A 27,400-nucleotide genomic window follows, 5' to 3' on the forward strand; every position below is an offset into this window, starting at 1 on the left:
CAATATTGATTATTGATTACTTTGTGTGGATCACAACAAACTGTGGCAAATTCTTAAAAGAGATGGGAGTACCAGACCACCTTACCTGTCTCCTGAGAAACCTGTACGAGGGTCAAGAAGCAACAGTAAGAACCAGACATGGAACAACTGAGTGGTTCAAAATTGGGAAAGGAGTACGATAAGGCTGCATATTGTCGCCTTGCTTATTTAACTTATAGCAGAGTACATCATGAGAAGCGCCGGGCTGGATGAATCACAGGTCGGAATTAAGATTGCCGGGAGAATTATCAACAACCTCAGATACGCAGACGATACCACCCTAATGGCAGAAAGCGAAGAGGATCTCAAGAGCCTCTTGTTGAGGGTGAAAGTGGAGAGTGCAAAAGCTGGTTTGAAATTCAACATGAAAAAAACGAAGATCATGGCATCTGGCCCCATCACTTCCTGGCATATAGAAGGGGAAGAAATGGAAGCAGTGACAGATTTTATTTTCTTGGGCTCCAAGATCACTGCAGACGGTGACTGTAGCCATGACATTAAAAGACACTTGCTCCTTCGGAGGAAAGCTATGGCAAACCCAGACAGCATAGTAAGAAGCAGAGACATCACCTTGCCGACAAAGGTTCGTATAATCAAAGCTATGGTTTTCGCAGTAGCAACGTATGGCTGTGAGAGCTGGACTATAAGGAAGGCTGAGCGCCGAAGAATCGATGCTTTCGATCTGTGGTGCTGGAGAAGACTCTTACGAGTCCCCTGGACTGCAAGGAGGTCCAGTCAGTCCATCCTAAAGGAAATCAACCCTGAGTGCTCATTGGAAGGACAGATACTGAAGCTGAAGCTCAAATATTTTGGTCACCTAATGCGAAGAGAAAACTCCCAGGAAAAAACCCTGATGCTGGGAAAGATTGAGGGCAAAAGGAGAAAGGGACGGCAGAGGATGAGATCGCTAGATAGCATAACCAATGCAATGAATATGGACTTGAGCACACTCCAGGAGAGAGCAGAGGACAGGAAGGCCTGGTGTGCTATGGTCCATGGGGTCACGAAGAGTCGGACACAACTGAACAACAACAACAATTGATTACTCATTCAAGGTTCCTTTGTTCTCACTATCTAATGATATTTTCAGGATTAGGTTCTTAATGACATGCTGATAATGGTGAGCATATATATAACATTTCCATACAGAATAAAATTGCAATATAATGTAATTTCTCAACTGCCAGTATTACCTATATTTGATATTTGTTTATATATTTCTATTTATTAAAAGACAACATCTATTAAAGAGTTTAAAATGCTGCACTTATATGTTGTTGTTGTTCAGTTGTTAAGTCGTGTCCGACTCTTCGTGACCATAGCACGCCAGGCCTTCCTGTCCTCCGCTCTCTTCTGGAGTATGCTCAAATTCATATTTGTTGCATCGGTGATGCTATCTAGCCATCTCATCCTCTGCCGTCCCCTTCTCCTTTTGCCTTCAGTCTTTCCCAGCATCAGGGTCTTTTCCAGTGAGTTTTCTCTTCGCATTATATTTTGTACATACTATATTTAAAACATGTTTATATTGCCTTTCCTCAGAAGACAGTTCTATCCAAGTTAAAAACATTTAATGCTGATGTGGCCTTCTTACAAGAAACTCACTCAATGGCAGTAGATGAACATTCTTTGAGAAAGAATTGGGTTAGGGAGATCTATGTAACAGATACTTCAACATGGTTTAAAGGCTTGCTATTTTTATTCATAAGCAACTTTTTTCAGTTCAACAGGTGGGTTTTGATTCTGACAGTTGCTTTTTTATTTTGGTTGGGAAATGTATTGAAAAGGTAATCACCATGATTAATGTGTATGGGCCTAATAATGACTCTCTCTGGTTATGTTTTATGAATGTTTAATAAATTGGTTGATATTGCTTATGATTATTTGATCGTGGGTAGGGACTTGAATGAGATTTTAGATCCATTGCTGGATACGAGTATGCTTGCGCCCAAGAGGCAAACTGTGGCAAGATCAACCCTTCAAGCCTATATGGTTGAACTCTTAGCAAATTTTGCATCCTACATGAGAGAAACTACACCTTTATTTCACCTGTCTATCATAACTGCTTTCAGTTAGGTTATTTTTTGGTTTCTACATCTTTGTTACATCAAATAATTGCTTGTAAGATTGCTTCACTGGTAGATTCAGCTCCAATTTGCTTACAGTTGCAATTTTCAGATTTGCCCAAACCCCCCTGGTCTCTGGCACTTTAATGTCAGAATTCTTTAATGTCAGAATCATTAATTCTTAATGATGAAGTGTTTAAATCACAGGTTTCTGACGAGTTATTCAAATATTTTGAAATTAATGAGGGTACAATTGGCTGTTGTGCCATTGAGTGAGAGGCCTGTACAGCTTTTATATGGGGACGAATTATTGTCTCACAAGAAAAAAATCAAAACAATGCAACAATTATCTCTGAATAATTTGCAGCTTCTTTTAACTCAGTTTGCCACTTGCCCAACTCCTCAACTTTGTCAGGATTTGCAGAACGTTAAATATGAGTTCAACAATATTCTTCCACAGCAGGTGGAATTTGCCTTAACCTGTTTACAAAAGATATACTGGGAAAATGGTGAGCATCCAGGTAAGATTTTGGCACATCATCTTAAGTAGCAAAAGCATATACATTTTATTTCAGCTATTAAAGATGAGAGTAATAAGATATACACCTCCCCCACAGATACAAATTTAGAATTTTTAAAGTTTTATTCTGACTTGTATAGGATGGGTAGTGTAATATTGGAGCAGGACATTGATGCTTTTTTTCCTTATGTGGATTTTCCATGTCTCGATTCTTTGCAGTGGCAGTTTCTTTCAGCTCCTTTGCATGTAGAGGAAATTATGAAAGTAATTAGGAGTATGAATACTGGTAAATCACCTGGTCTGGACAGGTTTCCATTTGAATGGTATAAAACATTTTCCAACCTCTTAGTTCCAAAACTTGATTGTCTTTATAATAATATCTTTGAATCAGCTCCCTTTCTTCTTAATTTGAGTGATGCTTATATTACTGTAATTTCTAAGCCTGGAAAGGATTATATTTATTGCACTAACTTTCAGCCTATCTCATTAATTAATGTAGATATTAAAATATTAACTGCTATTTTGGCTGATAGAATGCAAGAAGTTATTACAATGATGGTTCAAGCCAATCAGGTGGGATTTAATAAACGTAGGCAGGGGCTGATAATCTTAGATTAGTCATTGATCTGATAGCTTTAAACACTTGATAGAACAGACCAGGCTGCCATTGTTTCTGTGGGTGCTGAAAAGGCCTTTGATAACATTCATTGGAAATTTATTTTCGCTACATTGGCTAATATGGTTTTCCTTTAGAATTTTTGAAATAGGTCAGAGCTTTATACTCACACTCAAGAGCTAGAGTTATGATTAATGGTCTTTTTTCTGTTTTCTTTTCACTTAGAGATGCCACACAGGGATGTCCACTTTCTCCTTTGATATTTGATTTATGTTTGGAACCTCTGGCCTGTGTTATTAGGCAGAATGGTAGTATTCATGGCTTTGTGCAGGATCATTTAGAATTTAAAATTCTTTACACTGATTATCTTTGATTGTTTATTTTGGAACTCTAGTCATCTGTTCTGACTTTGATACCGTTGATTAGTAAGTTGGTAATAAGAACATCAGATCCATTTTCTCATGCTAAATTGAAACTATAGGGAAATCCAGATTTAAAAATTGGTAATAAAATGTTTTTGTGGTGGACACAGATGGATAAGGCGATTTTTACCATGAATCAACTGGTTGGTACTGATGATGAGTTTTTGTAATTCTCTATTTTGCAGGCTAAATATAATTTGCCAGCTGTGGCTGAATGGCAATACTTGCTGTTGCTACGTTTATTTCTTTCTTTCTTTCTTTCTTTCTTTCTTTCTTATTTATTTAATTTCTATACCACCCATTAGCTGAAGCTGTCTAGGATTGGCCCTGCTACTTTGACAGCTTCAGCATCTCCCTTGCTATTGGAAGCACTTATTGAGGCTGATCAGGCAAATGGACCTACGATCCATGTCTATAAATACTTATTATTGGTGAATAAATATGATATACGGGGTCTTAAGCAGGAATGGAATAGGGAACTGGATTGTCCCATTTTGCCTAATCAATGGATTGCCGCCTTGGCATCTGTATCTGATGCAACAATGGAGCTCAGGTTGTGTTTTATTCAGGAAAAACTTGTTTCATGTCTATTGGATGCCACAACGTCTCTTTAATAAAAGTTTTTTTAAGTCGGCTAATTGTTGGAGGTGTAACACAGTGAATGGTTCTTTTAAACATAGGTTTTGGCAATTCCCAGTAATTGCCCCTTTTTGGGTGGAGGTCATTATATGGATACATTTTGTATTGGAATACTCCTTAATGTTTACTGATATACACACTCTTTTAAATTATCTACCTACTTCCTGGAAGTTAACACATGGTCAGCCCAAATGGATTCTCCGGACCCTTCTGACAGCTAAAAGGTTGATATTATAATAAATGCTCACCTCCTATAATGCAAAGGATTGAAGACCTTACAACGCTTTCAACGTTTGAACAGGTGGTGTATAGACGCCACCTGTGAATGGATACTTATTTGGATATTTGGTATGCTTTTGTTGCATTTTATGTATAATTCTTAGAATCCTGTAGTTTCATATCTATCTGCGCACGTGCGCACACACACACCATATGTATGCATTGAAATTGATATATTCAGATCTGTGTAGCCACATTTTTTCTTTTTCTTTTTTCTTTTGTTGAAATTTTACAATAAAAAATAAGTTAAAATATTGCCTTTCATCACATCATACTTGAGGTACAGCATAAAACAAATACAAAAACATGAGATAGGAAAATGTCAGATAAAACTTTAAAACATACTAAAAATTGTTCAATCAAATTAGTAAAAGCTCAGGTGGCAAAACTATATACTTCTTTGAGCAATGGGGTTGTCTGTACTTCAAATACCATGCACACTGTAGTCCCAATTTTGCATCCCAATCATGCAGTCAGAAGAATGTAATGGAGAGGAGGGTTTGGCTTTGGTGCTGGGCAGGAAGCCTCCTTGCCCAGCAGTTTTGTGTGTTTTCCAGTGCCACCAAAGAAAAGAGACTATGGCAAGGCAAGGGGACATGTGCCTTTTTTCTTTAGAAGGGCTACTTGGTTGTACTTCAGTTTTCTTATGACATCAGTTTAAAAGAGTATAGGTTGTACGTTGTTGTTGTTGTTGTTCAGTCGTTCAGTCGTGTCCGACTCTTCGTGACCCCATGGACCATAGCACGCCAGGCCTTCCTGTCCTGCGCTCTCTCCCGGAGCGTGCTCAAGTTCATATTCATTGCATCCGTGATGCTATCTAGCCATCTCATCCTCTGCCGTCCCCTTCTCCTTTTGCCTTCAGTCTTTCCCAGAGTCAGGGTCTTTTCCAGGGAGTTTTCTCTTCGCATTAGGTGGCCAAAATATTGGAGCTTCAGCTTCATTATCTGTCCTTCCAATGAGCAGTCAGGGTTGATTTCCTTTAGGATGGACTGATTTGACCTCCTTGCAGTCCAGGGGACTCGCAAGAGTCCTCTCCAGCACCACAGTTCGAAAGCATCAATTCTTCGGCGCTCAGCCTTCCTTATAGTCCAGCTCTCACAGCCATACATTACTACTGGGAAAACCATAGCTTTGATTAGACGGACCTTTGTCGGCAAGGTGATGTCTCTGCTTCTTACTATGCTGTCTAGGTTTGCCATAGCTTTCCTCCCAAGGAGCAAGCGTCTTTTAATTTCATGGCTACAGTCACCGTCTGCGGTGATCTTGGAGCCCAAGAAAGTAAAATCTGTCACTGCTTCCATTTCTTCCCCTTCTATATGCCAGGAAGTGATAGGGCCAGATGACATGATCTTAGTTTTTTTAATGTTGAGTTTCAAACCAGCTTTTGAACTCTCCTCTTTCACCCTCAACAAGAGGCTCTTGAGATCCTCTTCGCTTTCTGCCATTAGGGTGGTATCGTCTGCATATCGGAGGTTGTTGATAATTCTCCCGGCAATCTTAATTCCGACCTCTGATTCATCCAACCCGGCATTTCTCATGATGTACTCTGCATATAAGTTAAATAAGCAGGGTGACAATATGCAGCCTTGTCGTACTCCTTTCCCAATTTTGAACCAATCGGTTGTTCCATGTCTGGTTCTTACTGTTGCTTCTTGACCCTCGTACAGGTTTCTCAGGAGACAGGTAAGGTGGTCTGGTACTCCCATCACTTTAAGAATTTGCCACAGTTTGTTGTGATCCACACAATCAAAGGCTTTAGCGTAGTCAATGAAGCAGAAATAGACGTTTTTCTGGAATTCTCTTGCTTTCTCCATGATGCAGCGAATGTTGGCGATTTGATCTCTAGTTCCTCTGCCTCTTCGAAACCCAGCTTGTACTTCCGGTAGTTCTCGGTTCGCATACTGCTGAAGCCTAGCTTGTAGGATTTTGAGCATCACCTTGCTGGCATGTGAAATGAGCACAATGGTGCGGTAGTTTGAACACTCTTTGGCGTTGCCCTTCTTTGGAATTGGAATGTAAACTGACCTTTTCCAGTCTTGTGGCCACTGTTGAGTGTTCCAGATTTGTTGGCATATTGAATGCAGCACTTTAACAGCATCATCTTTTAGGATTTTAAATAGCTCGGCTGGAATACTGTCATCTCCGCTAGCTTTGTTGTTACTAATGCTTCCTAAGGCCCACTTGACTTCACTCTCGAGGATGTCTGGCTCAAGTTCAGTGACCGCACTATCATGGCTATCAGGGACATTCAGATCTTTCCTGTATAGTTCTTCTGTGTATTCTTGCCACCTCTTCTTAATCTCATCTGCTTCTGTTAGGTCCCTTCCTTCTTTGTCCTTTATCATGCCCGTCTTTGCACAAAACGTTCCCTTGAGATCTCCAATTTTCTTGAAGAGATCTCTAGTCTTTCCCATTCTGTTGTTTTCTTCGATTTCTTTGCATTGTTCATTTAACAAGGCCTTCTTGTCTCTCCTTGCTATTCTCTGGAACTCTGCATTCAGTTGGGTATATCTTCCCCTTTCTCCCTTGCTTTTCGCTTCCCTTCTTTCGTGAGCTACTTGTAAAGCCTCATCAGACAGCCACTTGGCTTTCTTGCATTTCTTTTTCTTTGGGACGGATTTCGTTGCTGCCTCCTGAACAATGTTACGGACCTCCGTCCATAGTTCCTCAGGCACTCTGTCTATCAGGTCTAATCCCTGAAATCTATTCCTCACCTCCACTGTATATTCATCAGGGATATGATTTAGGTCATACCTGAACGGTTTAGTGGTTTTCCCGACGTTCTTCAATTTAAGCCGAAATTTTGCAAGAAGCAGCTCATGATCTGAGCCACAGTCAGCTCCAGGTCTTGTTTTTACTGACTGTATGGAGCTTCTCCATCTTTGGCTGCAAAGGACATAATCAATCTGATTTCGATATTGACCATCTGGTGACGTCCATGTGTAGAGTCGCCTCTTGTGCTGTTGGAAAAGAGTGTTTGCTATGATCAGCATGTTCTCTTGGCAAAACTCTATTAGCTTTTGTCCTGCTTCATTTTGTACACCAAGGCCATGCCTGCCTGTTATCCCAGTGATTTCTTGACTTCCTACTTTAGCATTCCAATCCCCTATGATGAAGAGGACATCTTTTTTTGGTGTTAGTTCTAGAAGGTGTTGTAGGTCTTCATAGAACCGATCAACCTCAGCTTCTTCGACCTCAGTGGTTGGGGCATAGACTTGAATTACTGTGATGTTGAATGGTTTGCCTTGGATTCGTACTGAGATCATTCTATCATTTTTAAGACTGTACCCCAGTACTGCTTTTCCCACCCTTTTGTTGACTATGAGTGCTACTCCATTTCTTCTAAGGGATTCTTGCCCACAATAGTAGATATGATGGTCACCTGAATTAAATTCGCCCATGCCTGTCCATTTTAGTTCGCTGATTCCCAAGATGCCAATGTTCAATCTTGCCATCTCATGTTTGACCACCTCCAGCTTACCTTGATTCATTGATCTGACATTCCAGGTTCCTAAACAATATTGTTCTTTACAGCATCGGATTTTCTTTTCACCGCCAGACACATCCACAGCTGAGTGTCCTTTCGGCTTTGGCCCAGCCGCTTCACTCTTTCTGGCGCTACTTGGAAATACCCTCTGCTCTTCCCCAGTAGCATACTGGACACCTTCCGACCTGAGGGGCTCATCTTCCAGCGTCATCTCTTTTAGCCTTGTGATACGTTCCATGGGGTTTTCTTGGCAAGAATACTGGAGTGGGTTGCCATTTCCTTCTCCAGTGGACCACATTTTGTCAGAACCCTCTGCCATGACCTGTCCGTCTTGGGTGGCCCTGCACGGCATAGCTTATGGCTTCACTGAGTTACGCAAGCCCCTTCGCCACAACAAGGCAGTGATCCATGTTAGCTAAATGTTAAAAAGTGCATGAATTTCAAAATGGAACACCTTCAAATTTAATAGCATGTACTTGGTAACCTCGGTCATTACATGCTAACACCCTACAAAGGTATGACATATATTTCTGAACTTTTAAAAACTTACTTATTAACATTTATATATCATCTTATTTGCTAAGAAGCCATACTCACCTTTCTCTATTAAGTATGTCTGTGGAGTAACGCTTGTAAATACGCCCAAATGATTTGAAGCTCCAAACCCTATGGATTTCCAATGACACTCATACTCCTGAGTATTTATAAAGCAGGAGTCTTTAGCTTTAGTTGATCTGCCTTTTGAATTAAACACATGTGTCTCTTGGACAGGAATGCTGGAGCCTAGGAATTTCAAGTATTCCCTGGCCTTATATGGAATGGGTTAATTCTGCCGTCACTGACTTTTTTCTTTGAGTGGTTGTTGGTGGTTCTTTATAGATTAGTTAGGACAGTATATTTGTTCTTTGTGATTCTAATTGAGTTAGGTTACAGCAGTGTGTGCTTATTAGTGAGGACAGTAATTCAGACAGCACTGGCCAGTATTCCAGAAGGATAACCTGCCATTGATTATCCTTTAGTAATTGGATGTAAGTTTAGCGGATGAGGTTTCAGCTCACTAAAAGACCTCAGTCTACATATATCATGTCAGTGGGCTGATTTTTGTGAAGAGATTTCAGGCAGTTAGTTGGTCAAGAGCGACCCTAGTATTGATAATCCAAAGCTGCTTTGCTACTGTCATTATCACCCTTGGGATGAGAGTATTCTGCCTCCATCTGATGCCCCCAGGACAGGATAGGTCTTAATATTGCTTTTCTGGTGGTTCTGCTAGGCAGAAAAATCAATGTGATGAGTTAATTACATCTGTATTGATTTTAATTTGGCGGATGGTAGCACTTCAGATAAATTTGGGTAAAACTTTCCAAGAGTCAGCAATAATACAGAAAAATAAATAACTCAGATATTTAGAATAAAGTGCCTTTTAAACTAACACAGTTCCCCTAGCTCCATTAGAAATCTAGGAAGGTGCCCTGGCTCTGTGTTAGTTTGCCAGGAATGTTCCTAAATTTTGGTAGGAGCCAGCCCTCCCTCCATCTGTGAGAAGAGGATGGGCAAACTCTGGCAACTCGAGGGGCTGCAGTAGTTCATTGATGTGTGGTGTCACCTTCCACCACCACACAAACATAATTAGCTCCTGTTAATAAGTTCCACATATCACATTAGTAAAAAAATAGATTCCTATACCAGGATTCACTTCTGTGATTGAATCCCCACCCCCACCCCCCTGTCCCAACTGTTTCAGTGTTCCAAAATTATTTGCCTGAAATAGCTTCAGATTTTCTCTTTGCTTTCGCAGTACCTGGAGCAACTGCTCAGAGGTGAATCAGTGATGAGTTGAAGTGACTTTTTTGTGTAGGTCACTTCAAGATTTCCTTGGTGTTGAGAAGTGACACATAAATCTAATAAATAAACGTACACAAAGAAATGCTTGCCCAGTCTGTTTTACTTAAAACATGACATGTCCTCCCTTGCTTGCCAGCAGTGCCTGCGTGGAATTCTGAAGAGGGGGAGATATGTAGTAATCAAGAACCCGATTGGACACTTCCCCATGATAGGCTGGTGGTGCACACATGACGAAGATGATGCATATATGTTACCTCCCTGATGCAGAGGTCAAATTACCTGGAGTCCTCTGTTGAGTCTCAAAACCAGCTTGTTCCTGGGGAGATTAGCTAGGCGTGAAGAGAGAGGGCTCCCAAGCCCATGCTTCCCTTGGAAGTGAGGGAGATGCACTTGTGCCAGACGCCCCGCAGTTGGCTGCATTATGGAAAGTAGTAGGACAGCATTCCCTCATTAGTTGGCTTTTCAGGGAAAACTCTGTAGTTAGGCATTGTCTGGAGCATTAAGTCAAATCTCCAATTCAGCACTGTTTGAACATATGAATATATGAAGCTGCCTTCTACTGAGTTGGACTGTTGGTCCATCTGTCATTTAGATTATCTGCGGGTCTCGGACCAAAAGCCTTTCCCATCACCATATGTTCTCAGTCAGCAGAGGAGCAGAGCAGATGGCAAAGGGTTAACTCCTCTTCTGGAAGAAGACAGGGCCAAAAACAGCAGGGGTGGAGCAGAAAGCACACACTGTGCATCTGTTTGGGGAGGGTGGGCATGCCCCCAGTAGTTTAGTTAGAACCCTAGAATCCAACTTCCCTGCCCATCTGTTTTCTCACAACTATTGTTGTTTCTGAGTATTGGTTTTTTTCATGTTAAAAGTTGTTGAGAATGCCCTAGCAAGCTACATGCTAAAGTCAAGTTCTGGGACTGTGAGGTTCCACATCTGGGAAGGAATTGAAGTTCTGGTTTTGGCCCTGTCTTCTTAACCCTTTGCTATCTGCTCCCCACCCCACTGACCAGAAGAACACTTCATAGGAAGTCCAGCTTTCTGTTCTACCCAGATTGGATGGGATGGGGCTCACTTGGGGAGATATGGCCACAGGCTTGTTCTACTGCTGAGCTATGAGCCTTCCCCAGATTATGCCTCAGTGAGTTCATTCATTTTTCACTTCATTCATATGCTGATATTTGTTATACACAGTTATGTTTGCCAGAATGTTTTTTTTTTTTTTAAATGAAAGGAAATACATGCAAGGAACAAGTGTTGTCTTCTGAAAAGTAAACTGAAAATCTTTCCTAGTATACTTGAGAAGTGCCTGTTATCAACTTTGGCTGATACGCCAGCTACGCCCATTCCTGGAACATGTGGACCTGATAACGGTAGTGTACACGCTGGTAACTTCTAGGCTTGGTTTCTGTAATGTGCTGTACTTGGGGTTGCCTGTATATTTAGTTTGGAAACTTCAACTGGTACAAAATATGGCAGCCAGGTCGGTCTCTGGGACATCCCATGGAGATGATATTACACCAGTTTAAAAATCTTTACACTGGTTTCCAATTTGCTTCCGAGCAAAATAGAAAGTGCTAGTTCTTACCTTTAAAGCCTTACATGGTCTAGGTCCAAGGTACCTTAGGGAGCACCTTCTCCCCTTCGTCCCAGTCTGCCACCTAAGGTCCTCTGAGGGCTATGTGGCTGCTTAATGTGAGATTGGCAGCCACATGCAAGAGGACCTTTTCCTTTGCCGCCTCTCAATTGGTTGAAATGCACCTGCTGACCTTGAAGGTTTTAAGCAGGAATTAAAGACACTACTATTCCGGCAGGCCTCCCCTTTTGAGAACTCTTGTTCCTTTTGCTGACTCTTGTATACTGTTTTTAAGCTGTGTGGTTTTAAGCTGTGTGCTTTTATTGTTGGATTTTTTTTGTTAAATTGTTTTTAGCTCAAAGTTGTTTGTATATATTGTCCATATACTTTTATGTAAATGTGTTTTAAACTTTGTATATTGTATTTTAATGGCAGTGTTTGCAAATCCCCCAGAGAGCTTCGGTTATGGGGTGGTATAGAAATGTAATAAATAAATAATATTCTTAAGCAATGCATCTTTTAAAAAGTAACATTTCTTTAAACAGTAGTCTGGGATTGAAGCTAAGTATATGACTTTAACGTTAAATATCAACTAACTGATTATTTATTATGCACACAGTTTGGGGCTTAGTTTGGGCAAAGACTGAGAGAGAAACTTTAAAACTTTAGCGGTGCAATCCTGCACATGTGTACTAGGAAGCAAGTCCCATGGAGTTGAATGGATAAGTGTGTATAGGATTGCAGTTTAAATTGCCCTCTTCTGTTGGTTTTACAGTCCAGTCTGCTTCGGTCAGATATTGGGCTTGGAAGTCCAGGTGCAGTGTCATCCTCAGGAAAAGCTGGAACACCGTATTACCCATTTTCTACAACAAATCCACGCCGAAGAGCACTTCATGATTCGTCTTCTCTTGGTAAGTATTAATACTGTGTTGGCACTGCTGCTACTTTTTTCCACATACCATGTTTTATAAGCTTGAATGGTACTCTTTTTCAGGCCAACTTCAAGTTATTTCCAAGGACTGTGTCTAATTGTAGATTTCATTTATCCGTGGATTAATATTATACTTAATTCTAGAAGCTTATTAATGTTTGACATGTGAGAGAAAGGGAGAGGTGGATTGCAAAAAGGAACAGGGAGCTTGACTTGGCTCTTCTTTTACCTTCAGATCAGAATTTGGGAATAATTGTTGTTTCCCTCTGCAGCTTCTCTCCCCTCTCTTCCCAAAGCAGTTTAAAATCCATCCAAAATAGTTGCCACGCCAGAGCAATGGCCCTAAAGTTATCATTGCTGTTTGTGCTTATTTCATTCTAGTTTAAATAGCAATGTCAGTTGCTTGCTTTTTTCTGTACCAGTCATTCTGTAACAAGTATCATTTAAGAACAAGTTGCCATCAGGGGTCCTCCAGGCCCCATCATTGCAGGCTTTAAGAAGGCCCTGCAAATGTTCTACTTTATGCTTCCTCTGATTATGTGCCATTGGTCTGGGTTGTAGCTGCAGTTGCCTGTTGTAAGTTTTGTTTTATGCTGGTATTTGATGTTTTTTAGAAGGTTTGCTGCTGTTGATGTTCTTATTGTTATTTTTATTGTGTTTTTCCTGTTTTTATTGTGTGTTTATTGTCCTTTTATTGCCACATCAGTTTTTATTATGTGTTTTATTGTTGCATGCCGTCTTGGGAGGGCTCCTGCCCTGAAAGGTGACCAAGAAATATTTTAAATAAACAAATAAATAAAACATTATTAGGATCAGTTCATTATGATTTATGTTGAGGTGCCACAACACAAACTTGGCATTGTTTAGAACTGTCTGTTTGATGCTTAATACTCTCTAGTAAACCTTAGGTTTTCAAAAGCAAAGAAGCCTTAGGTGGATCCCAGTATCTTAGGGAAGAAGATCCTTTGCCTATGATGGGAAGCAGCATAATTTGTATAAAAGATTCCACTTGGAATGCAGGCCGAGGTCTTCATTTCTGCTGTTTACCTGAAGTGTGTACTTAAGTATCCTCTAGGTGTCATATGTACTCTGCTGACTTGTGTAGTGGTTCAAACTGGAAAAATGCAGAGTATACCTGGAAACAGAACTGGATAAGATGTTTACTGGGAATCCCTCAAGTAATACTTGAAGGAGAAACAATTCTTGCCAAGATACCAATCCAGAATAGATTTTATCCAAGTGAAAACAAAAACTAATATTTAGTGAATCTATCATTCTTTATTTGTGTATGACATAATAAAATAGAAGCTGTTATGAAAACTGTTACTGAGAATTCAACACACAGTAGATATGATATCTCCAATAGTCAACAGTGCATACGTACTTCATACATGCAAAGTACGTTTGAGCCTTTTCCTCTTTCATGAAGTACTGTTATGCAGTGATAATTTTCAAAGTACAGGTATTTGAATTTTATTCAGTTTCTTTGGGTAAACTCTCTTTGGCTGGGTTCACTGGGCCAGGCCTCAGACTAGATGTGCATGGTTACTGAGCTTAAGGATATTTAATTCTGAGTGTACTTTACCATACTGCTGTGTCTTGATGTGGAAGATAAGTATGTCATAACACTTCCTACTCTGCTGATAGTCTAAAGTATATTTTGCAGGGCTTTGCTCATCTTAGCAAATTTGTTTTAGCATTGCTACTTATTCCTATTAATATTACTAATGCCACTAGTTGATAAAATGTGGCTTTTTATGTGCAGATTCTCTGCAGACAAAGAAAATAAGAAAGGTGCCCCCTGGTTTGCCTTCTTCTGTAAGTATGTTTTTTAAAAAAAACTTTTCGTAAACAAAACTGAACTGCTTACGTAATATACTATCTGTATCGTTACCACTGGATTGTTAACTTTTATTTATTGGATATAAAGAGCCAAACTGATCAGTAGCAACTTCTAAAGTCTAACAGGGGTTTGCACAACATAAGGCCTAACAGTCGACTATGGCCATCTCTATGACTGTTTGCGCCCCACTGGGAGAATTTGAAGTGCCCATTGTTTCCAGCCCTTGCCCACCTCATGGTGGAAACATCTAACATCAAAAGTGGAGTTTAGAGTGGAAAAATATCTGCATCACTGTCTGCATTGCTCCTCCTCTTTCTGGAGATGGGACATGGCTGAGTTGGTGTCAGTTGTTCAGGCCTATTGCAGCCAGCCAGCCTGCTGCTTGCTGTATGAAGTGCAAGGAGAGGGAAAGCCTTGTGTGCTGTTGCTGCCAAAGTCAGTGGGGAGTGGGAGGGCAAAAGAGAGAGAGCACATGAGAAAAGAGACTGATGAAAAATGGGGAGCTGAAAAATGAAGATGCACAGAAACCTGTGAGGGTGAGGAAAAGGAAGAGGGAGGATAATAGATGGTGCAGAAAGAGAGACAGAGGAGTGTGCTGTGGGCGGTTGAGAGATCTGTTGGTGGGGAAACAAGAAAAGAGGAGGGTAACAGATGGGGGTGCAGACCTGTGGTGCTCCACATGCAGTGAGAAAGGTGGGGAGTATGCACTGTGTTGGGGTCAAGAGTGAAAAGGAAGGATGCTTAATGGAAGAAGGGCTTCAGAGAGAACTGTGGTAATGCAGAGAAGAGAGAGCACGCTCTGGGTTGCAGAGAGTAAAAGGGAGTTAACAGAATGCATATCAAGCAAAAGCAAAATTAAAGTGGTAACAGACATGTGTTACTCTGATTAACTTAGAGTAGCCTCCCCGAACTTGAGACCCTCCAGATGTGTTGGACTACAACCCCCATAATTCCCAGCAAGCATGGCTAGTGGTGCCCTCCAGCATCTCTGGAGGGCACCAGGCTGGGGGAGGATGACTAAGAGTGATGTACCTCTTAAGTTAATAAAAATGTAAAAGTGGCCTTCAGAATGGCTGTGAGTGGTGTGCCCCTGGTCTAGCTGCACCTTTGATATGTATTTTTTAGATCTGATTGCAATGATTTGTAGAACATTCACACACTTTTACCTACTTGTCCCTATCATTCGAATTTCTCTCATTGGAAGAGAGGTGGCCTAGGAACTATCTCACATTCATGTCTTTTGATGTTTAATTAGTCATTATGTTGCTGAACAGGAGGACAGACAGAGATTAATAGCTGAGAATCATAGAAATTTACATGGGTAATAATCCCAGTGGAGCTGAAGACATTAAGATTCGTAGGACATGTACAACTCAGCTTGTCTCAATAGGACTGAAGTTATTAATATGCATAAATCACCAAGTCAGATGTTCAGTTGTGAAGTCCTGGTGGATTTTCAAGCCTTCATTAAGCCTTTTCTAACTTGAGCTTAGCATCAAGAAAGCTTTCAAGCAACCAGTTTGTTGGTCCCTCTTGCTCAGAAATTTATCCTCTGAGAATAAAGGGTTTTGATGAAAAAGGTTTGGAGGGGCTTGGTAGAAAAATCATTAACGACTGTGATAATCTAATGCTTTTGAGTTGTTTTGTCGTATTAAAAGTATCTTATTCTTTAAAGCAAGAAAACTGTTTTATAAATAAATCTGCCTTTAAAATCCACATCAGATGAAGGCAGGATTCTTCGCCAACCCCGGCTTTATAAATCAATCTGCCTTTAAAATCCACATCAGATGAAGGCAGGATTCTCCACGAACCGGCTCCCTCCCTCTCAGTGCAAATGGGAAAGGAGGGAGAGACGCAGGAACATACTTCTTTGTTGTGTAAATGGAGGTGTTGGGTTTTTATTCAGCGCATACTTAACACATGGGGCAGGTGCACTTGGATGAGTCATAACTCAAAGGCGTCCAGGCTGAATAGAGTGGGCTGCTGCTGTTGCAGAGGCGAGAGCAAAGCTGTGGAGGCAAAATGAGTCTGACCTTTCTGTTAGGCAGCATTAGTTCTGAAGTGGAACTGCTGCTCTGATCTGCTTATGCCCTCTGTTGTGTTCCACAAAGAGCTGAATCCAAGCTCCTGTTTTCATTGTTTTTCTTCTTCCAGATGCAGGTTAGATATATTTTGGGCAGCATGGAGGGCAGCTGTGTTTTGAACCTGCAATTTACCTGGAAGCCAGGCTTGCAGCTGGAGGCACTCTTAAAAGCTTTGACTTGCATAAACACTGAAGATGAATAGCTACCTGATAAACTCAGAAACACAATGCCAAAATCCCCAAACCCAGGAAACTTCCCCTCCCCCCTTGTTCCCCAAGCTGAAGCTAAAAATAGACCACTAATTTACATTTTATCCCTTCATATATTATGCGGGCAAGCTTTACAGTCTTCTTCCAGATGACTTCTGCTCTGTTTAAAATAAATGAAAAATGAGACAGCTAAAACATGGAACATGTCATTTATTACTAAAATTGAGTGATCCAAAATTAAATTACATATTAATCCCCAGCAACACTGGCCATGTAATGAGAAAAAGAAAACTATGACAAGAATATTTTTTCTTCTCTCACATTACACCTGAGAAAATAATATTGTGTGTTTTTCTTCATTTCTTTTCTTCATTTCATTTCTTATAAGAAAGCAACAATGGTGAAAGAACAAGCCATTAAATTCTGAACAAGACAAAGATGGAAATACAAATAAGCAGCAGAAACCTTTAGGATTGCTATAATGTATATCATCCCATTTTAAAATAATTTTATATTGGCATCACATTTTACTGATACTATACTTTTAAAAAAATGTTGTTTGGTGCTGCCGTTTTTAATTTGTGCTTATTTTTGGTTATGATCTCTGGTCAAGACAGTAAATACTGATATTAACATGAAATTTCTTGTGGGCACAGGGCACAGATCAGATAGGGAACAGGTTCAAATTTTTGAGCTCTTTTGAGCCTGGAAGAAAGTGAAGACTACAGCAAGAATTAAGGGGGCAGGGCCAAGGCTTAATTTAATATTCAGTAATCAAACTCCACAACCTGGAATTAAACATAGCTATTTCTCATGTTCATAAGGGCCGCGGTGGCTTAGTGATTAAGACTCTGAACTGCAGACCGGAAGGTCGGCAGGGCAGCAGTTCGAGACCCGAGTGCTGCGTGATGGAGTGAGCTCCCGTCTTCAGTCCCAGCTTCTGCCAACCTAGCAGTTCGAAAGCAAGAAAGTGCAAGTAGATAAAAAGGTGCACCTCGGTGTTCAGTCATGCCGGCCACATGACCACGGAAGCGTCTTCAGACAGCGCTGGCTCTTCGGCTTAGAAATGGAGATGAACACCACACCTTAGAGTCGGACACAACTGGTTGGGGACACCTTTACCTTTATTTCTCATGTTAAATTATATTGTGTTTCTCAGACATAGGGTTGTTGTTGTTGTTCAGTCATTCAGTCGTGTCCGACTCTTCGTGACTCCATGGACCATAGCACGCCAGGCCTTCCTGTCCTGCGCTCTCTCCCGGAGTGTGCTCAAGTTCATATTCATTGCACCGGTGATGCTATTTAGCCATCTCATCCTCTGTCATCCCCTTCTCCTTTTGCCTTCAGTCTTTCCCAGCATCAGGGTCTTTTCCAGAGAGTTTTCTCTTCGCATTAGGTGGCCAAAATATTTCAGCTTCAGCTTCAGTATCTGTCCTTCCAATGAGCACAGTGATTTCCTTTAGGATTGACTGATCCTCCTTGCAGTCCAGGGGACTCGTAAGAGTCTTCTCCAGCACCACAGTTTGAAAGCATCCATTCTTTGACGCTCAGCCTTCCTTATAGTCCAGCTCTCACAGCCATACATTACTACTGGGAAAACCATAGCTTTGATTAGACGGACCTTTGTCGGCAAGGTGATGTCTCTGCTTCTTACTATGCTGTCTAGGTTTGCCATAGCTTTCCTCCCAAGGAGCAAGCGTCTTTTAATTTCATGGCTACAGTCACCGTCTGCGGTGATCTTGGAGCCCAAGAAAGTAAAATCTGTCACTGCTTCCATTTCTTCCCCTTCTATATGCCAGGAAGTGATGGGGCCAGATGCCATGATCTTCGTTTTTTTAATGTTGAGTTTCAAACCAGCTTTTGCACTCTCCTCTTTCACCCTCAACAAGAGGCTCTTGAGATCCTCTTCACTTTCTGCCATTAGGGTGGTATCATCTGCATATCGGAGGTTGTTGATAATTCTCCCGGCAATCTTAATTCCGACCTGTGATTCATCCAACCCGGCGTTTCTCATGATGTACTCTGCATATAAGTTAAATAAGCAGGGCGACAATATGCAGCCTTGTCGTACTCCTTTCCCAATTTTGAACCACTCGGTTGTTCCATGTCTGGTTCTTACTGTTGCTTCTTGACCCTCGTACAGGTTTCTCAGGAGACAGGTAAGGTGGTCTGGTACTCCCATCACTTTAAGAATTTGCCACAGTTTGTTGTGATCCACACAATCAAAGGCTTTAGCGTAGTCAATGAAGCAGAAAGAGACGTTTTTCTGGAATTCTCTTGCTTTCTCCATGATCCAGGGAAAGTTGGCGATTTGATCTCTAGTTCTTCTGCCTCTTCGAAACCCCGCTTGTACTTAGGGTAGTTCTCGGTTCGCATACTGCTGAAGCCTAGCTTGTAGGATTTTGAGCATCACCTTGCTAGCATGTGAAATGAGCGCAATTGTGCGGTGATGTGAACACTCTTTGGCGTTGCCCTTCTTTGGAATTGGAATGTAAACTGACCTTTTCCAGTCTTGTGGCCACTGTTGAGTGTTCCAGATTTGTTGGCATATTGAATGCAGCACTTTAACAGCATCCAGACATAGGGTGGTTGTGGCCAAATCTGCATGTGCACAGGGATGTAATATGATCATTTCTGGTGGAAAGGTGCACAAGTCCAAATCACCTGTATAATCCCACACATCAGTGGGTGACTAGCATGAATCTAATGCCTAAACAGAGTTAAAATCAAGACAGGAAGGCCTGGCGTGCTATGGTCCATGGGGTCACGAAGAGTTGGACACGACTTAACGACTGAACAACAAACTGAAGCTTAGCTCAAATGTGGATCAGGCTGATTAAGATTACTTTTGAAAGGAAGATTAACTATAACACCCTTGCAGAGCAAATTAGAAGGAAAACTTCACAAATTGGCAAAGAACAGGAGAAGCATTAAGTGTTTATACAGATTGTTTTCTGTTTAATTCAGTTCTAGCTTCTTGAAGCAAAGCCAAAATTTTATGAGGCACTTCATGCGTTAATGTTACAATGCTGTGTGAGAAGCAATACAAGCAATTTAAAAACTGTCTCTGAAATCTTTGCATAAAGTTAAGGTTGCAATCCTATAGGCACTTTCCTGGGAGTAAGCGCTGTTGAACTCAAGTGAGACTTACCTCTGAATAGACATATATAAAATTGCAGTTGGTTAAATTTTTTCCTCTTACGATATTTTATTGAACATTAGAGCGTTTTTTCCCCAGCCAGTTTTGGAGAGATCCTTTTGGAGCTCTTGGAAAGCCCTTCAAAAAAAAAAAAGCATGCTTTGTCAGAAAGAGGGCAGGAACGTCCTTTTATCATCTCATGGGGTGCAGTAGAAGGAAAGGGAGGCTTTCTTAAGACTCTGGTTGGTGGGGCTCCCCTCTCACATATAAATAAGACAGATTTTTTTTGTCCATGATTAGAAGGTGGTAAGATGTAAAAACAGTCATCTCTTCTCCCACTTTGCAGAAGTTTGTCAGCTTCCTGGTGATTAGCAGTATATGCTATAAAGTAGTGAAGTACTAGAGAATGGTAAATAACTTCCTTGGCGGTCAGTTGTGTTCCAGTCTGTAGCAGGTTGTGCATGCTTTGAAATCCTAAGCATATTTTTAAGTGTCCCTTACCTCTTTTTAGATCTCCTTTGAAATCAGTAATATATATTACATGTTATAAAACTCTACATACCTTTTGGCAGTTACTGTGTTTCATGGACAACTACATTTTCATTAAATGATTCTAATGGACTTCTTTACAGCAGACACGAGTAAAATCTTTCGGAAGTGAAATTTTAGTTTACATTTTGTGTGTGTGAAAACTTCAGAAGTGGAAAATTCTAAGCTGCTCAGCAAGAAAAGTAGTAATTATGTGTGTATGATTAATATCTAGATACATATAAATAATACAGAACTAGAAAATCTGCTTAAGCGGATTATCTGACAAGTTCTATTTGAATCTATTGAAAGGTCACAAATTTATTTTCAGGAAAACATTAATGTGTCACTGTCCTCCAGGCTGAGTTTTTACTCTATAATCTTAAAACAGAAACCCAAATATTGTCTCCAGTTGTTTGAAATGTAAAGTTGAAACTGAATTTATGAGCATAGCAAGGCCAAATTGCATTGATGTTTATCACTGAACTAATTTGCAAGACTTGATGATCCTAGCAATTATTAAATTGTTAAGTACTCCTCCTTTTATAGAACATATATGCTTATAAAATGCTGGACAGCCTTCTATGGGTTGCCTTCATAATAACCCAGGGAAATAGATAACTGTTATTTCCAGTGTGCAGATGAAAAACATGGGCTGAGAGTACTTGTCGAGCGGTTGTTGTTGTTGTTGCTGGTATTATATCCTCCGCCTCCCTCCTCATTATCCTGCACTTCTGCAAAATGTACAAAAGTGGTATATAGCAAAGTCATAAAACCGTAGACATACAGAATGATCATACAACTAGCAACCAAATTCTAAAAGCAACAATGAGTGTCCGGGTGTTTTCCAGGATACTATTTTAATTCTTTAACCACCTGTCCATACCAGCTTTCTGTAAAGGAGATCTAGCAAGATAGATGTCTGGCTGTGGAATAGAAAAAGATGATTGGTGGCGTTTAGATGGCTTAGGCAGGTGTTGTGGTTGTTTTGATTGGACAATAGAACAGTAGTAGTATGTCTGCTCTCTATGTAAATCAAATCATTCTGCATCTATATTGCTACAGCTTCTATGATACCAAAAATGAGCAATCTGTTGCTGCCTGTCCTCATTCACACACTCATGCAAACTCGTATGTGTACACATGTAACAACAAATGTAGGCTAAAGGGACTTTTACCAGAGGTGTGGTACTCGCATAGCAGATTTCTATGCTACATTTCAACAAAATGGGGGAATAATAACACCTGAAGCAACTGTCAGAAGCCCAGAAAAGTATACATGTCCATGGAATACAAAAGAGAAAAACTGCTTTTTTAGTATACCAACCTTTGACCAGGCTATTAGTTCTAATAGGCCTAGCATAAAGATAGAGATTGGGGAAATTGGCATTTGCCAAATGAGGAGTGGAACATGGCACCATAGAAATGTCAAAGGAGGGGATTGCGGGGCTGTACATCCAGAGAACGCTCAATTACTGGTGACTATGATGGGCCACAGAGCAGAATTGGATCGAATTAGGAGTAAAGGGGGGAAAGTGGAGCACAAGCAGTTATAATGATCTGGTTTCAGAGTAAGAAGAACCCAAAGAAGAACACTTCCTGGTTGGTTACAAATAGTTGGGAAAATGTTATGGGCACTGGCTATCATCAGGTGTCCTAGCTTGTAGTTCTAAATTCAAAAATGGACAAAAGCCTCAAGCCACATAGGTACTCTTGAGTACCAAGTTATCAAGAGACAGCCATATGGTTGATGTATCCAAATACAGCTGGATCCTTGATTTCCTGGTGATTATGGGAAGGCCAAACGGAGACTTAGCTGTTACTGCAGAGACCCCACAAATGTGCATTCAAAAACAGAATTTTAAAAAGGTTTTAAAAGATGGTTAAAATGCTTGCCCTTGACTTGAGACTAGCTTCCCAATGCCCTAGGCTTCCTTTTGGACTACTAACCATCGGTCTCAAAACCAACAACTCATGAATAGGTCACAGTCCTCTACACAGCACCAAAAATTGAAGTAGGGAGCTCACAGATTGTGCTACTTTATGCATGGAACTCAGCTTTGAACTCAGTGGGTACTTTATCAAGAGGGAAAAGCTTTCTCTCTGAGTGTACATGGCAAATGGATCTCTCTAGTCAAATGAGGAACAAAGTGGTTCAAAGGAAGAAATGGGAGACTCTGGCCCTCAAAACATGGAATAGGCACTAGAGTAGAGTAGAGGATCATGCTAGGAAAGGATCATGAGGAACAAATCAACCCTGGGTTAATCTTAGAACTGAGCTAAGAAGAATGACAAGAGTGAGGGATGCCCAAGTAAAAAGAGAGACCAGTGCCCAAACTCAAGAGCAGTTGTAGGATTCAAAACAGGGTACAAAGGACCCTGTGGTTCTGAAGCTAGACTCAGGATGAACCAGAACAAAGAGAACAATAGTTGGACTCTGTAGAATGAAGAGAAAGTTCAGGGAGGTTCCCCGCTACTAGATTGAGCTCAGTCTAGCAGGCTATACATCAGAAGTGTACTACAGTATTCAAAACCAAAATGATGATAAGGGTTGTCCAGGTAGTGTCTAAACTTGTTTATCTGTCTGATGCACAGGAGTGCTTCAGGATTGGCTCATATTTCCTGCCAAGGCTCTGGATTGGCCAATTGAACTGTACTCTTGTGGGTTTGCTGGGCTGTATAGTGGCTTGGCAGTCAGATAGGCATTCACATTTTTCTGTTGTTATATGGGAGTAACTCCCTTTAGTCAATGGAGGAAGCATGTATGCAATTACTCTGGCCCTGCAGCAATCATCCAGGGCATTACTGTAATTCCTGGTAGCTTTCCATGCTTCTGCTTCCAAAACAAAAGGGATTCTTGAATCAAGGTGTCAGGGTAATGTCAGTTAAATGCACAGCAAAAAATACACATGTCCAGAGAGCCAGTACATCTGAGCTTCTCTCTAACAAATGTGCCTGCCAGTTGGATGGAGGTTTTATGGTAAATAGACAGGGTGACAAAGATGGGCTATAACTAGTGATGTACGGATTGTGTAAAATCTGTTCATCTGTGTTTCGAGGATTGTCAGGCGCCTTTGGTTCCATTGTCTGCCCATCAAATTGGATTTTTTTTTGTTTCCGAATTTGAGCAAATTCACATTTGTGCAAATTTTCACATGTGAAAATGCACAAATTCCCTCTGAAATGCGCATATTCATGCTCTAGCCTATGAGGAAAATGCACATTTTTGGCCATTTTTTTAAAATGCGCATTTTCCTACAACAAAATTTGGTCAAGTCAAAAAACTGGTGTGCAGAATCCTCCCGACAGGGGAAAAGCCGGTTCACTGTGGAATCTGTGCGTCAGGTTCATGAAAATTCAAACTCATTTGGTTCCGTTGTGGATTTCTCCAACATCCATACCTATAACTGAGTGGGCAGAAAACAGCAAGTTTAACTTTCCCTTCTTTGTTTCTGTGCTGCCTTTGCCCTTGCTTTCTCAATCAAACCTTTCCTTGGTGTGCTTTCTCTTCTGTATCCCAAACATAATGGACACATTTCTTTATATATTCCCATGGGAAAGGGACTTAGGAATTGGGAAGTCCTCTTTTCCTCAATTGCACTGTCTAGCCAAAACCCTGGAGAATGTGTTTTGTTTCCCAAAGTCCTGCCCTGTTAAGCTATTGCGTTCCAGGAAGAGTGGGCTGATTGTTACTCCATGACCATTTGTTTCTTGGTCTGTTCTTCATGATGATGTTTGCCTCTTTACAAGACTGCTGGACATGTGGATTCCTTGGTGTGAGGCAAGGGAGATGTGGTTTCTGCAGCCTTGACAAGCACCTGCATGCCAGTCAAGAGCTAGGGGCTTCCTTATCATACAGATACAGGCGGGATGAAGACAGGGATTGGCCTACTGGCTCCTGATGTCACAAAGATACTCAATCCTTCATCCTTGCTATGGATTCCTCTGCAGTAGTTCTTAGGAGGAAGAACTGTTTAAGGCTTGACAGATTTCCTCAGGGAGGGACGTCTAAAGGCTTGGTGCTGCTTTAGGTAATCAGCTCCTAGATCATTAATGGTTTTAAAGATCGATACCAATTCCTTTAAAAAGTCAAATGTTTCCCAAATACATAACCTATCCTTCCTTCTCAGTGTTCCAGTGTCAGACCCTGGTAAGAACCCTTCTGACAGGACTTTCATCAAAAGAAGAGCTTCTAGGGAGCACACTGTTTGCAGATGGTGAAATAAGTCTTAAGTGTGGCCAATTTGGGATATGCAAGAGGAAGAGCACTACGTGGTTTTTCCAATACCTGTCAGTCACTTGCAATTTCCAGTCTTAACATTTGTGTGTGCATGTCCTCAGGATGATGATATGTGCCAAGATTAGAGCCTCTCCTCCTACTTTCCAGAAGTTTCACGATGCCATTTACCCATAGCACTTCCAATTGCCATGGTTTCCAAAGGTCGGTAGTATAATGCACACAAGGGGACTTCCTTGTTTACTTAAAAAAGAGCCAGTGTGGTGTAGTGGCAAGAGTGTTGGACTGGGAGCTGGGAGATCTGGGTTCTAGTCCACACTTGGCCATGGAAACTCACTGGGTGACTTTGGGCCAGTCACACACTCTCAGCCCAACCTACCTCACAGGCTTGTTGTTGTGAGGATAAAACGGAGAGGAGGAGGATAATGTAAGCTGCCTTGGGTTCCTTGCAAGAGGAAAAAAGGCAGGATATAAATGCAATAATAAATAAATAAATAAATAAAACTTCTGCCTGCTAATTTCCATTAGGTATTCTGTAGCTTTAAAATATTCCTATTTGGGAGAATGATTAGATTATACAGCCATCTACAGGAAACTGTCAAAATTGCATCCTCACTTTGATACGCTGTGCTGTATCTTAGCTTGGGATTGATGATTAAAGGGGTCTAGGTAAGAAAATGAAAGCAAAAACAACTAAACGTTTTAGGGTTAAACCAGCAGAGAGGCACCCTTTTCCCATTTACATTTTAATATTTATTATTCATTCTCCGTGTGTATTTATAATATTTTGATGCTTCAAGACCAAGATACTGGATGCATGCTAATTCATTTCAGTGTATTTTAAACTGGTCCCCACTCTGCAGGCAAAAATACGGGCAAGAAGAGGCAGAATTTGAAATTCCTGTCTGGGCCCCAAATAGAGGCATATGCTGTATCCCCATTACAAAGCTTGGACATTGCTCGGCACACATTCAATACCTTATGCAGTACATCTCTGCAATACTGGTCACTAGGCAAGCATGGAAAACAACTGCAAACCAGCTTAGTTTTGACCTATAAGCCTGCAACAAACTCACCACATCCACATTGCCCTCAAGCCAGTTTTATGTAGAACCTGGCATTAGAGAGGCATTGTACACCTATCCCAGATATTGACAAAGGAAAACATATTTAACACCTTTAGTGCACTTCAGGAGGAAATTCAGCTTCCTCCTTTGACAGCATGGCAGTACCTTCAACTCAAACATAGCATAGGAGTGAGCTTTGGCCATGATACTTTAAGTACAGCAGATTCCCCAGAAGTCCTCCAACTAGCACAGGGCAACTCTACTCTGCAGAAGATTGGACATATTTTGTATGGTTCAGTGTGCAAATCCTTAGCCCCCTAGTTTAGATCCCTTAAGAAACAAAACAGAACACAGAGCTCAAAACAAAGCTAAGACTGTCACACTAGAAAACAGTCCTAGGAGCAGTTAAGATATCTATTTTAGATATAAAGACAAGTCAGGCAAAGATCTTATATAGAAACATAAGAGCTGTGCTAGATCAAACCAAAGACCTATCTAGTCCAGCATTATTTTCCCATGGTGGCCAACCAGATGCCCATGAGAAGCCCACAGCAGGACATGAGCACAAGAACTCTCTCCTGCTCCTGTACCCTAGCAACTGATTTTCAGAGGCATAGTCCCTCTGGTACTGAAGATACTGTATAGCCATCAGGACTAGTAGTCATGGATAGGCTTATCCTCCATTAATTTATCTAATCCCCTTTTAAAGCTGTCCTAGTTTGTAGTGAAGTCCATAATTGAACTATCCAAAGGCTGAGAAGAATGTGTTTGGCCACAGCATGAAGAACTTCATCATGAGGGCTTTAAACTGAATCCTACGAGGGAGGGAGACGTAAAGTTGGGGTTAACAATGGATGAAGGCTCATTCACCTCAGTGGAGAGAACAGCTCTAATAGTGCCCAATAATAGTCTTCACAAACATGTAGGAAGAAAGCCAGACTATGACGCGCAAGGTCTTCAGTGTCTATATATACTAATGCTCCGAGTATGGGAAACAAACAGAACGAACATGAACTCTTAATACAGGAGGAAAATTATGACTTCATAGGTATAACTGGAAGTTGGTGGGATAACTCCCATGACTAGAATACAGCAATTGAAGGATATAACTTGCTCAAGAAGAAAGGAAGGAATAGAAAGGGAGGTGGGGTTGCACTATATGTTAAAAAATACATATCTCTGCACAGAAATACAGGAGGATGAGCTTGGTAGCCCCATCGAGAGCATCTGGGTTAAAATAAATGGAGCAAAGAATAAAAGGAACCTGGTGGTCGGAGTCTACTACTGGCCACCCAGTCAAGGAGAAGACGAGGATGAAACTTTTGAAAAGCAAATAGCCACTGTTTCAGGGAAGCATGATGTAATAATGGGGGACTTCAATTTCCCTGATATTTGTTGGGAGACAAATTCTGCAAAACCTGGTCCCTCCAGGAGATGCCTGACTTGTGTGGCGGATAACTTCCTCTTACCGAAAGTAGAGGAAGGAACTAGAGGATCAGCTATCCTTGACTTGATCCTAACCAACAGAGATGACTTAGTGGATAAAGTAGCAGTTACGGGAACTCTGGGGGAAAGTGACCATGTTATTTATTTATTTATTTATTGAATTTCTTAATCGCCCATTTGGCTGGTCACCTGGTTGCTCAGGGTGATATAAAGCAATACAACAGTTTGAGAACAATAAAATTCTACTTTAAAACATCATATTTCTAAAAATACTCTAATCTACACCAAATGCTTGCCCGAACAACCACGTTTTTAATGCATGGCAGAAGCTCATTAAAGAGGGGGCATGGCGGAGTTCCCTAGAGAAAGAGTTCCACAGAGTGGGGGCCACCACAGAGAAGGCCCTCCCTCGTCCTCACCAGCCTAGCTGTCCTGG

At 41.0% G+C, this 27,400-nt stretch overlaps 1 protein-coding gene across 34 annotated transcripts in view; it reads left to right on the forward strand.

The window, feature by feature from the left end:
- The window catches only part of TCF12 (transcription factor 12), a 257,524-nt gene that overhangs the window by 146,212 nt on the left and 83,912 nt on the right, over positions 1–27,400 (forward strand). For 32 of the 34 annotated variants that reach the window (XM_084816550.1, XM_084816563.1, XM_084816569.1 and 29 more), the window contains 2 exons: positions 12,256–12,391; positions 14,177–14,229. The exons of 1 other annotated variant lie outside the window; for it this stretch is intronic. In XM_084816550.1, the coding sequence (XP_084672676.1) occupies positions 12,256–12,391; positions 14,177–14,229 (189 nt within the window). Of the gene's footprint in view, positions 1–11,197; positions 11,278–12,255; positions 12,392–14,176; positions 14,230–27,400 lie in introns of all 34 variants that reach the window. One more of the 34 variants, XM_084816577.1, reaches the window with a different exon arrangement.

Source organism: Heloderma suspectum, chromosome 11, assembly GCF_057233095.1.
Source record: "Heloderma suspectum isolate Gila_16-S chromosome 11, 16-S_ref, whole genome shotgun sequence".
Lineage (NCBI taxonomy): Eukaryota > Metazoa > Chordata > Lepidosauria > Squamata > Helodermatidae > Heloderma > Heloderma suspectum.